Consider the following 13,424-nt stretch of genomic DNA (forward strand, 5'->3'; position numbering starts at 1 on the left):
ATTTTTATCTAATTTTAGCCATACGTGTGATTTTCCCTGTTTTATCGGTGAGATGTGTTTGTTCAGTTCTCCTTTATACCACACCAGGATTCCCCCGGAGGTTCTGCCCTTGCGTGTCTTAGTGTTCTTTACTGAGGGCACAATGATTTCATGGTACATTGGAGGACATCTCTAGTTGTCTCCTGTGCTTTCTAATCAACTATTTAATTAAAGAATGTCAGATATAAGTCAGTATACTTTGGAATTCTTTGGAAACCCCTGATACTTCTTAATACTACAGATTGTGCAGGATAGAGAGGTACACATTGTGGTAAACCACTAATCTGCCTGTACAGAACATGTCTGGGCATGCCTCAGCTGGCTCCGCCCCTGGCTCCACCCCTAAGCCCAGGTATAAAGGTGATTGACCTCCAGTCCCCCTGGCTTTAAGGATCGGTCTACCAGCAGAGGCATGCTCGTATTCTTTTGTTAATAAAAGCCTACTTGTTATAAGTTTAACTCTTAGTCTTCTGGAGTTATTGATGGCGCATCAATTTTATTAACAAAAGGTTTTGAAATGGAGCAAATCCTGAAACCGGAACACCTGGAACTGGACCCTCAAACGGCGGATGCATCAAATAACTTCGAGCACTGGCTGAGCTGCTTCGAAGCATTCCTGCAGGCCTCCAGCACTACCGTCAGGACCGAAGCCGACAAACTGCTAGTACTGAACTCACGGGTGAGCCACCAAGTATATTCGATTATCCGAGACGCTGTATCCTACACGGCCGCTATCACGATACTAAAAGAACAATATACTAAGCCAGTCAACGAGGTCTACGCTAGACACCTCCTGGCTACCCGCAAACAGCGACCCGGGGAATCGGGTGACGAGTACCTACGGGCACTGAGAGTCCTCGGCCGGGACTGCAGGTGCAAATCGGTGATGGCCGCGGAAAATACTGATGACCTAATCAGAGACGCCTACGTTGCCGGCATCAGGTCCAGCTACACTCGACAGAGACTGCTAGAGCAAAGTGGGCTCAACCTGCAGAAGGCTGTGGCCCTTGCTAACTCACTGGACGTGGCCCTCCGAAACATGGATGCCTACCCCCCCGACCATACAGCCCTCCCCGCCCCGTGGATGTCGCGGGGGCCGCCATCTTGGGACACGGTAAGGCCACAGGCCTGCGCCACGCCACCACCGCCACGGCCCACCTGCAGCCCAACTACAGCTGCGATGTCCAGAGGCTCAAAGTGCTATTTCTGTGGCCAGGCCAAGCACCCCAGTCAACACTGTCCGGCGAAGGACGCGATTTGCTCCAAATGCGGAAAGAAGGGGCACTATGCCAAAGTGTGCAGGGCGAAACCGACCAACTCCAGCAGCGCCGCGTGTGAGCCATGCAGGTCGCCATCTTGGACACCACCAGCCGCGTGTGAGCGGTGCGGGCCGCCATCTTGGACGTCACTTTGGGACCAGGCCCCTGACTCCCCCACTGCCTCGCGCGAGTACAACAGCGACCCACCGACCTCAACGATGGCCTCCATCATCCTGGACCAATCCAGGCCTCACCAACTGGCCAGGTCCACGATGGACATCAAGGTAAACGGTCATGCAACAAACTGCCTATTTGACTGCGGGAGCACGGAGAGCTTTATCCACCCTGACACGGTGCGATGCTACTCCCTATCAGTCATGCCCATGCGCCACCGGGTCTCTATGGCCTCCAAGTCCCATACGGCGGACGTCGGCGGCTACTGTGTAGCGACCCTGACAGTAATGGGCACAGAGTACAAAGACTTTAAACTCCTTGTCCTGCCACAGCTCTGCGCTGCTGTGCTACTGGGACTGGATTTCCAGTGCTACCTAGAGAGTGTCACGATGGCGTACGGCGGGCCCCTGCCCCCACTTACAGTCTGCAGCCGGCAAAATTTAAAACAACCGCCGCGCACAATATGCAGCCTATCCACCCTGAAAGTCAGCACCCCCCCGTTGTTTGCTAATCTCGCCCACGACTGCAAGCCCATCACAACAAAAAGCAGGCGGTACAGTGCCGGGGATAGAAGCTTCATTAAAATAGAAGTAGAGAGACTCCTGCGGGAGGGGATTATCGAGGGCAGCACCAGCCCATGGCGAGCCCAAGTAGTGGTCGTGAAGACCGGCGAGAAACAGCGCCTGGTCATTGACTACAGTCAAACAATCAATAGGTATACCCAATTAGACTCATACCTCCTTCCCCGCATATCTGATATGGTCAATCAGATTGCACAGTACCGGGTATTCTCTATCATTGACCTGAAGTCGGCATACCTCCAAGTCCCTATCAGGCCTGAAGACCGCCAGTATACTGCCTTCGAGGCAAATGGCTGCCTCTACCACTTCCTCAGAGTCCCCTTCGGCGTCACCAACAGGGTCTCAGTCTTCCAAAGGGAGATGGACCGGATGGTTGACCAGAACACGCTGCAGGCCACTTTTCCCTACCTGGACAATGTCACCATCTGCGGCCATGACCAGCAGGGCCATGACGCCAATCTAGAAAAATTCCTCTGAACAGCCCAGCGCTTAAATTTGACATACAACAAAGAAAAGTGTATGTTTCGCACCACCCGCCTCGCTATCCTTGGCTGTGTAGTGGAAAACGGAGTCATCGGCCCTGACCCCGACCAAATGCGCCCCCTTCTGGAACTACCCCTGCCTCACTGCCTCAAAGCCCTGAAGAGATGTCTGGGGTTTTTCTCTTATTACGCCCAATGGGTGCCCAATTACGCGGACAAAGCCCGGCTCCTTATCAAGTCAACCTCCTTCCCCCTGGCGGCAGAGGCCCGTGCAGCCTTCACCCGCATAAAAGAGGACATTGCAAAGGCTACAATGCACGCCGTGGACGAGTCCATCCCTTTCCAAGTGGAGAGCGATGCGTCTGACTTCGCCCTGGCTGCAACCCTTAACCAGGCGGGGAGACCCGTGGCCTTCTTTTCACGAACCCTCCAGGGCCCCGAAATTAGACACTCCTCAGTCGAAAAGGAGGCCCAGGCTATAGTGGAGGCTGTACGGCATTGGAGGCATTACCTGGCCGGTAAACGCTTCACCCTGCTCACTGACCAACGATCAGTAGCATTTATGTTCAATAACAAGCAGAGGGGCAAAATCAAAAACGACAAGATATTGCGGTGGAGGATCGAATTATCCACCTACAATTATGATATCTTATACCAGCCTGGGAAACATAATGAGCCCCCGGACGCCCTATCCCGTGGAACATGTGCCAACGCACAGGTCGATAGGCTACGGGCCCTCCACAACGATCTCTGCCACCCGGGGGTCACCAGGTTTTTCCACTTCATTAAGGCCCGCAACCTGCCTTACTCCATCGAGGAGGTCAGGACCATGACCAGGAACTGCCAAGTCTGTGCCTAATGCAAACCGCACTTTTATAGGCCAGACAGGGCGCACCTGATAAAAGCCACCCGCCCCTTCGAGCGCCTAAGCGTAGATTTTAAAGGGCCTCTCCCCTCCTCTGACCGCAACACGTACTTCCTCAACATCATTGACGAGTACTCCCGTTTCCTGTTCGCTATCCCCTGCCCGGACATGACCAGCGCCACAGTCATCAAATGTCTCAATGACCTCTTCGCCATATTCGGTTTTCCCAGCTACATCCATAGTGACAGGGGCTCGTCGTTCATGAGCGACGAGCTGCGCCAGTACCTGCTCGAAAAAGGGATAGCCACGAGCAGGACCACTAGCTACAACCCCCGGGGTAACGGACAAGTAGAAAGGGAGAACGCGACAGTGTGGAAAACCGCCATGCTAGCCTTAAAGTCCAGAGGCCTCCCAACCTCCCGCTGGCAAGAAGTCCTTCCCGATGCGCTTCACTCCATACGGTCACTACTCTGTACCGCCACGAACGCCACCCCTCACGAGAAAATGTTCGTCTTCCCTAGGAAATCCACCTCGGGGACATCGCTACCGCCATGGCTGACGTCTCCAGGGCCCGTCTTGCTCAGGAAGCACGTGAGGAGCCATAAAACAGACCCCCTGGTCGAAAGGGTCCACCTCCTCCACGCCAACCCACAATATGCATACGTGGCGTATCCTGACGGGCGGGAGGACACGGTCTCCATACGAGACCTCGCACCCTCAGGTGCCACCGAAAACACCATTACCCACTACCCATTACCATTACCCACTACCATTACCCACGACACACCCCTAGAAGGGAATCCACATCTAACCCAAGTAGACGGCACGCCAGGGCCCTGTGACCCACCCTTATACACCCACCGACCCCGCACTCACGAAGACGACACGCCGGTGCTCCGGCCCACGTGGGAAACGGCCGCGGGAAAAGAACCGCCGCAGCCGGCACCACGACGATCACTACGGCAGACAAGACCCCCAGAGAGACTTGCCTATACGAACTTCTGAGACACTTCACCCCGCCGGACTCATTTTAAACAAGGGGTGAATGTGGTAAACCACTAATCTGCCTGTACAGAACATGTCTGGGCATGCCTCAGCTGGCTCCGCCCCTGGCTCCACCCCTAAGCCCAGGTATAAAGGTGATTGACCTCCAGTCCCCCTGGCTTTAAGGATCGGTCTACCAGCAGAGGCATGCTCGTATTCTTTTGTTAATAAAAGCCTACTTGTTATAAGTTTAACTCTTAGTCTTCTGGAGTTATTGATGGCGCATCACACATACACAAATCCAAATGGATAATAAACAATTTAAAGAATATAGGAAAGTAATGATTCAATAAATAGTTCAATGGGAAGTTGAATCTTTAATATCGGAATAGATTTTGCTGGAGTGGGGCATCTCGCAGCATGCCCTGTTGGTTAGACTTTTTCCCTCACCCTTCAGTTCAAAAATCTTTTGTCCTGTATGTTGCTGGAAGTGTGAACTGATAACGGCAAGCTAAGGGCAATGGGGCATCTGAGACCTTGGTGAATGACAGGACCAACTGTCTATCTCCTTAATGAATGAGATTTAAAGATTGAGAAAGAACCAGAGGTACAACAGAAAAGGAAATAGGGTGAATTCGAGTCAAATCGGGTACAGAAAGAAAATGAAAGAGAAGGAAAGAAAGATCGAATTAAGAAAGAGAGAATTTTAAAAATCTCCAACAACAATTTACTACCTGTAGGAATGAGACTCCACAATTTAAATTGTTCCCTTTCTGGGCTGAAGATGACATGGCAGGAACACAAATCTCCTCATTATAAAGGTACTTAGGCTGTTAAGCAGCCACCCTAGCTCTCTGTGGCGAGTTTAATGGGCAATTAATGCACAAATGCAGTATTTTCATGAAACTCACGGGGAGGTTGAGGGTGAGCTGCCGGTTTCGCCAGGCTAACGGCAATATGGAAGTGATTTATGAGGAGTTAATACAAATGGAATTGAAAACCCAATATATCTTAAATTGAATAATACTCAGTTTCTTCATAACTACTCAAATGGTGCTTCATTAAAAACATTTTAGTTATAAACAAAATGAGAAAATAACAGTGCTTACATTGTGTATAATATGCATGCCAGGAGGGCTCTCAAAATGTTATGCATCATGAAAACTAAGGCCCTTGTGGGATACTGGTGTATGACTGTTTAACGCATTCACCTGAAATTTCTCTTTCTGCTGTTTTAGTGACGGCACTAACCCATTTATTTTTACTGGATTAGTGCCTCTGTTAGTAGGCAGAGGAATTTCAGACAAATGTATTAAATATTTTGAATTTAATATCCCACAGTATCATTTCAGGATTATCCAGGTTTCACTTCTCCAGTTACTTACTTTCTGAGTATCTACATCATCTATTTTTGTTGCTTTTATTTTTGATTATACACAGCGGGGTTCTTCCATTTTATTTTCCTATTTCTGCCCCTGTGGTTGCTCGCCTGTTCTTATGGTTTAAGAACATTAGGTGGAGATTTCCGTTTATGACAGTGACCTACTGCAGATGTGTTCAAAAATTTACTTTATCCATTCTTTCGTTTCTATCGTTTTTGAACTATATGCCAATCATGACAAAGAATCACAAACGTTTGATCTTGGATCTTGGTAAAACTAACTTCGATTTCCTTTGATTTCAATCAAATGTTGTTGACCTACAAACTGACATTGTAACTTCACACAGAAGCTAATGAAAAGTGGACTACACAGTGTAGTAATTCTGAAAATACAGCTGCAGCGTAACCAATTCATTTTCATAATTAAAGCAAAGTAGAAGCATTTATTGCTATCATTTTTATACAAACTCTCAAATATTTGGCACATATGTTGCACATCGCAATACATTTGTGCCATATTCAGTGACTGAATCCAGTGCTGAAGTAAGGAGCAGTAAGCACTAAGGTGTGTATTCAGTGGATGAGAGCTATTGCATGCTGCCATTTACTGTACCTACTTTGACTAATTATTAGGATGGTGTTCTTTGTAATGTTTTCCTGACTGACCTGTTTGGACACCATTTACACCTTTGATTGCTGTGATTATCTCTCTGCCGAGGTGTGATAAATGGCAGTTAGAAAGATTACCTGTAAACATCTGACATTATTCTCTGACTATATAAGCTGTGTTTTTATGCATCTCTCCACTTCACCTGACGAAGGAGCAGCGCTCCGAAAGCTTGTGATTTCAAATAAAGCTGTTGGACTATAACCTGGTGTTGTGTGATTTCTTATAATTATTAGGACTCCTACAATTTGTATGTAAAATGCAATGACAATGATGGAAAAACAGTATTCCCCAATAATTTGTTTGTCCTTCATCTTTTATTATTTTGAAAGTATTCTTTATTCTGTAGTGGCTTTGCTTTCCTCATTCAGTCTTTGGTTGGCCTAGGCTGATAGAAATCAAAGAGTCATCAGTTTTGCCATCAACCTAATAACCTTAAACTAAATCTTGGGTGAGTTTGATGTAACTTCATTTTTTATTTTCCATTCACTTGATATGTATTTCTCAGGTTGAAACTCTCAATTTGTGCTGTGAATTAGATGGGGACTAGATTGAAACCGTCAAGAAGATAGTGTCGCTTGGGACCTTAGATCTTCAGTAGAAGATACCTGTTCTTGATTTCTATTCATGAGGTGGATTTGGATTCAGGTTGTCAGAAATGTCCAATTTCAAATTTCAGCTTCAGATCACGACAGCGGCATTTCATGATCATTTTGTTTAATAGTCTAATAAAATGTCTTGTTTCAAAACACTTAAAACATAAGCACATTTGTACAATTAAGGATCTTGCAAGTTACAGCTGTAAGTTACAGTGACACAGAGCTTTACAGCATTAATGCACCAGGTCAGAGTGGTAGGATATGGGTTCACCCTTGTGATCCCTCACACAGTGAACTATTGATCATGGAAAGAGGAAACAATTGGAAGGAGAGCCTCCTACGGCACTTCCTGCTGGCTATTTGCATTGGTGGAGCCCTGGGTAAAGGCAGCTACCTCTCCACAGGGATTACAGGGCCTTGAGCACATAAATCTAGGCTGACACTCCAGTGCAGTGCTGAGGGAGTGTTGCAGTGTCGGAGGTGCCGTCTTTCGAATGAGACGTTAAACCGAGGCCCCGTCTGCTCTTTTAGGTGGGCGTAAAAGATCCAGTGGCACTATTTCGAAGAAGAGCAGGGGAGTTATCCTCGCTGTCCTAGCCAGCATTTATCCCTCAATCAACATAACAGATTATCTGGTCACTATCACATTGCTGTTTGTGGGAGCTTGCTGTGTGCAAATTGGCTGCTGCGTTTCCCAAATTACAACAGTGACTACACTCCAAAAGTACTTCATTGGCTGTAAAGTGCTTTGAGATGTCTGGTGGTTAGAATGGCGCTATATAAATGTAAGTCTTTTCTTTCCCAGCTGGGGAAGATATGAAGAACAAGGAGAGCAAGAAATGGGAGTGAAGCGCTCATGAAAGAAAATGTAGGACAAACCTTCAAAATATGTATGAAAATAAAATAAAAATTGGAACATTTAAGTAGTGGATAGACAGGTTTGATACAGTTTCTGAGTTGTGGTCTTTATATTAAGCATAAAGCCACAGTATTCATTTTGGGTCTGTCAATCTTCCAATTATTATATGTCTTTTTTATACATTCTAGCCTTGCTGGAATTCACAACAAAAACCATGTAATAACATTTGCTGGCATCATTTCATGGGTGATCTCAAAGATGCTTTAGTGTTCAGCCTGAAAATCAGTTTTAGTAAATGATTATAGGGCTGTGTAGGTGAAAACATTTCAATAAAGAAGGCTGAGAAAGTTACTGCCATGGCAATTTTGAGCCAAAGTATAACTCAGTGAACTGCCTGCCAGCTAAGTAAAGAACAATGGATGCTGAAATCAAGTCATTGACTTTAAATCTTTTTTGGTAAATAAAAGATTCATAAATCAATCCCCAGGCAAACAATTTCTCAGGATTTCTTATTATACAACAGAAAGATGTATTTTTGAAGAAGAAATATGTGGACCTGATAATGTTTCAACCTGTTAATAAAATGAAACTCTAAGAATAAGATGAATAGCCTACTGATTGACGTCTGGCATATTTGGCAGAATTCCTCATTATCTCCAGACAACATCTGGAGTAGCTACATAACCAAGAATAATCAGACATTCAGAACAACTTTACAGCTTCAAAGTTATTGCCTGTGGCTTATTCGAATTCTAAAATGCTACCTTTATTTAAGTTTCATCTTTTCATAAATCACCCACAGCCTTAAATATGGAAAATTAAATTCTTGTGCAAATATTGTACATAACTGAAGAGTGCAACTTGTAAATAGATGATGGCTGATTTTAATTTCATTTAAGACTTTCCTTTTTGTATTTTCAATGCCAGAACCAGAACACTTAAGGTATTTGATTTAAGACTTGGCCATTTGTAGCACTGATATACAGTACAAGCTAACAAGAGGATTTTTACACATTTTCTTGAGTATTAACCTATTGATTATCATTAACTGATGGGATTAATTGGGAGCACCACTACTTTTTCCTTGTGCAAGATAGTGATTACAAGTAGTCGCTTCTAACTAGGAAAGTCTCTACATTTTCATTTGGACAAATAGATATGATAATTACTTAAATGAGTGATTTAAGTAAACTAGATTTAGATCAGTGCACAAACTGACAGGCTTGCTAAGAGAGCAATTCTCAGGAGAAGGCACATATTGCAACTCAGTTCCCCTATTTTTCCTTATTTTTCATTGTTTTTGCCTTCTTCCTAACCCCGAGTAATTCACAAGAAAGTGCAATGATTATAGGTTGGAGATGGAAGAAAATTTGATCACTGCTTATATCATTTAAATTCCAATTAAAGGTAATTACTTAACAGCAGAAGATTGGCTGCAGAAAGTTTCGAGGGGGAAAGTAATAATTAGTACAAAAACAGATCAGATTAATGGTTTTCTCCATAGAAACTTCAATCAGATGTGCTTAATTTATTATTGAAATATTTATAGCTTCACTTACCCATTGCACTGTACAGTTTAACAAAGTGAATTGCATGCGTCAAATATTTACAGAGGTCAAGTGAATATAATCTTCCCTTTATCTTTGACTGACAGTCAACACTATCCACCTCAGTAACATATTTTGAATTGTCTCATAACTCCTCACTGTGTTTGCTGCCATTGACTGTTGGTGGGAGTGAGATAACAATAGAAAATAATTTTCATTCAGGCAGATTGACTCTTGCATACCTACCCATGTTCCCTTCTCCAACAGGGGAAGAGAAGTCAGATGTGAACTATCTCTGCCCGCATTTCACCTCCTGGCAAAATTAGTTGGACTTATTTTTTCACATGGCAAACTTTCATTTTATGCAAAAAAGTATGATATGTAAGGAGTAGACAGTAATGTGTTCTAAAATTATGTTTAGTCCTTTGGGACATTTGGCAAATCTTGGAAAAATCTTGTTTCACGCCATTCAAAATCTACAAACTGTCCAAAACTTCAAATTACTCTACAGTACAATAACTTATTAAACACTGGAGTTAATGGTTAACCCAAATGATGTTATCAATAAAACTGTTGTTCTGCTCACATTGATTGGAGAATAATATTGGATGTGTAGAAATATCATCACTTTCTCTGCGTGCAAGTATACATCTATTAGTTTAAAGTGTAACTGTAGTCCAATAAGGATTAATTAATTGTCATTCAAGCCATATTTGTCCATCCTTCATGTTTAAAAGCCAAGTTCTCATCCGAAAACTTCTATTCGTCTTTTCTCTGTGTTAAGGTCCCTATTCTAAATATAAAACTGTTCAATCTCATTTCAACCGGTAACCTTACAGGCATCAGCTGGGTTAATTTCAAACAACAAAAGAAGCAATAACTTGCATTTTTATATGGCTCTCAAGTAGAAGAAGCATATCACAGTGCACTGTATGGGAGGGTTGCGAAGGCGATAGACTGAAACATGGTTAAAGTGAGGGAGAGTTTTGAAAGATTTTGAAAGAGGAAAGAGAGAGAGCAAGGTGAAATGCTTTTAGGAGAGTTAAGAGAAGAGGCTAGTGATTGAAGGAATGGTCATTGATGGTGGACTGGAGGGATTGAGGACAGTAAGATAATATGGAAAGAGTGGCGGGTGTGGGCTGGCACATACGGCTGAAAGAGATTGATCAGATGGGATGGAGCAAGACTAGAGGAACCTGAAGTTGAATGCACTGGGGAGAGGAGCTTGCCAATAAGAGGGGTGATGAATGTGCAAGACTCTGTGTGAGGCAAGACGGGCTGAAAATTCCTAAGCTAACTGGAGTTTTTGAAGGGTGGCTGGGGGAGGACAGCAAGGAAAGTATTAAAAAATCCATACCGGAGGTGATGAAAGCATGGATTATGTTTTAATAGTGGATGAAAAGGTAGTGGTGTAAGCGGGCAATGCTCTGGGGTAAAATAAAACTGAGTATTGATAACTGATGTTGGGAAGGTGAGCTCAGGATGGAGTAGAACATCGATTTGCTACTTGGTTCTGTCTGAGCAACCAATAAGGAGGTTGATGGGATTAGAGCTGGAGGTACATTGATGCTGGCTGTAACCAAAAAAGGATGGCTTCATTTTTATTAATATTGAGCTGAAGGAAATGTTGGCCCAACCACAGCTTGATGTTGCTTGGGCAGTTAATGTGGCAGCAGCCTTGGAGTGGTGATGATGACCAAATGTTAGAATTGGGTGTGGTCGACATCCAGGTAAAAGCTGATAGCATACTTGCTGATGATGCTGCTGAGGGATAGTATGCAGGTGATAAATACAAGGGGGCAAAGGATGGAGCCATGGCATACACCACAGCTGGACATACCAAAGAGAGCTGCAAGGCACAAGGAGCCATGATCATACACGGTGTTATTCATGACTTTGATTGGCACGGTCTCATTGTTGTGGTCAGGCTGGATGAACTTGAAAAGTGAATGGGGTAACTGCTGATACATTCAAGGATCTTGGAGCAGAGAGACAGGTTAAACAGCGGGTAGTAGAAGGTGAAATTTGTACTTTTAAATGGGACGAGGACAGTTCTGGAGCATCAGGACAGACTGACAATGTTATGAGAATGTGGCTAAGGACAGGGAGCTGGGTTGTCAGAAATGGGGTTGGGAGGAGTCAAGGGAACAGGTGGTGGACCTAATAGAAGAAATTAGGTCAGAAGAGATGGGGAGATAACGTGCCAAGTGAGGCATCTATCTCAAGGAGAAGGTGGAATAGAGGAGAGCAGAATGAGTAAGGTATATGGAGGAAAGAAGGCGGCAAAGAAAATAATGACAAATGAACAGATGCTTTCAACTATGGAGACAAAAGTCCACAAATTCCTCAAATTTAGTGCCAGAGATGAGGATGGAGGTTACAACAGAGTAGAATCTAAGGATGTAGTTGGTGGTAAAGAAGAGTTTGAGCCAATTCTCATTTTACAAGGTGATTCTGTAGCTGTAGAGGAATTTGTTTGTGGGCAGAGGACAGTTAAGACTATCAAAAAACATCAAGCCAGATCTAGCAGTGGAGAGCCAGGCCAGCAAAATTTGTACTGAAGTCTAGAATCTACAGACCATAAGTGATAGAGACTGGGGTCTGGTGGGATAAGAGCAACAAAGGTAAAGGTAAGGAAGTTGCAAAGTAGGTTTATAAAAGCTTTGACGTTAGCACAGGTGGTGGACCAAAGGATTGGGAATGGAGAGATCGCATGTGAGAAGGTCAAAGATTGAATGAGACAGTAGTGAGATTTGAGGCAGAGATGAGGAAGTGATTGGAGATGGCCTTCTCTCTCAGACCTGAAATTTATGATCCCCATGCGATGGTGAGGCCAAGGAAATAACAGTGCATATGTGTGTGAGGGTCAATATAGTAGGTGAGGTCAAGGGAGAAAAGGAGGGGTGAAGTAGAGATGGGTCAGAATGAGTTTACTTGCAAGTTGACATCTTCAACAAAGAAGAGTTGCTCACTACAGTGACTAAGGCTAGACTAAGGGTGTCAGCTTTGGTTGAATGATAGTATTCTTGTCTCTGAGTCAGAAGGGTTCAAGCCCCACGCCCGAGAACTGAGCACATTATCTAGGATGAATTTATCAGATGTGGTTTTTCCTAGTTGTAAAATATTTACATTTCCTTATTTAGTAGTAACTATTTTTCACTTTTCCATTGTAGTTGTTTTTACATTTCTGAAGTAAGCTATAATTTAGATCATTTACCAGTTAACATTGTTTTCGATGGATTGAGCCATCATAGTTATTGTGAAAAATATATGAAAAATATACCATACCCCATGTCCAAAGCAAAATATAATTCAAACAGTAACTTACATGTTTTCCTAAAGTAAAAGCATTAGATTCATATGACCACTTTAAAAATTTCAGTAAACTGTAAAAAATAAAGTTAGCAGCAGTGACACCCAAATTATGACTTTTTATTTTGAAGAAAGTGCAACCCTCGCCCCACCATTGGCGACTGTGGCTTCAGTCGTCTAGACTTAATGCTCTGCCTTAAACCTCTCTATCTGTCTACTTCTCTCTCCTCCTTTAAGATATTCCTTAAAACCCACCTCTTTGACTAAGCTTTCGCTCACATTTCCTAATATCTCGTCTTTTGGCTTGATGTCTGTCTTTGTTTGATTATACCTCTGTGAAGTGTCTTGGGGCAGTGTTCTATGCTATAGGTGCTATATAAATGCAAGTTGTTGTTGTTAAGGATTGGTGTTATAAACTTGTATTGCTCAAGCTTCTCTGATGGCTTACTGAATAAGGGCATTACATGATGTTACGTAGAATTACATATAATTTACAGCACAGAAACAGGCCATTCAGCCCAACTGGTCTATGTCAGTGTTTATGCTCCACACAAGCCTCCTCCCACCCTACTTCATGTAACCTTATCAACATATCCTTCTATTACTTTCTCCCTCATGTACCTATCTAGCTTCCCCTTAAATGCACCTATGCCATTTGCCTCAACTACTTCATGT

General features: G+C 43.9%; 1 protein-coding gene across 1 annotated transcript; it reads left to right on the forward strand.

Annotated features, from left to right (window-relative positions):
• The first annotated feature begins 556 nt into the window (after positions 1-556).
• On the forward strand, positions 557-4,271 carry LOC147102743 (uncharacterized). Its single transcript, XM_085964060.1, has 2 exons — positions 557-1,582; positions 3,922-4,271. The coding sequence occupies exons 1-2, from the start codon at positions 557-559 to the stop codon at positions 4,003-4,005; spliced, it is 1,110 nt and encodes a 369-aa protein (XP_085820186.1). The 3' UTR covers positions 4,006-4,271.
• Positions 4,272-13,424: the final 9,153 nt, after the last annotated feature.

The sequence above is a fragment of the Somniosus microcephalus genome, chromosome 21 (genome assembly GCF_052327205.1).
Source record: "Somniosus microcephalus isolate GS21.2 chromosome 21, FLI_Smic_1.0, whole genome shotgun sequence".
NCBI classification, from domain to species: Eukaryota; Metazoa; Chordata; class Chondrichthyes; order Squaliformes; family Somniosidae; genus Somniosus; species Somniosus microcephalus.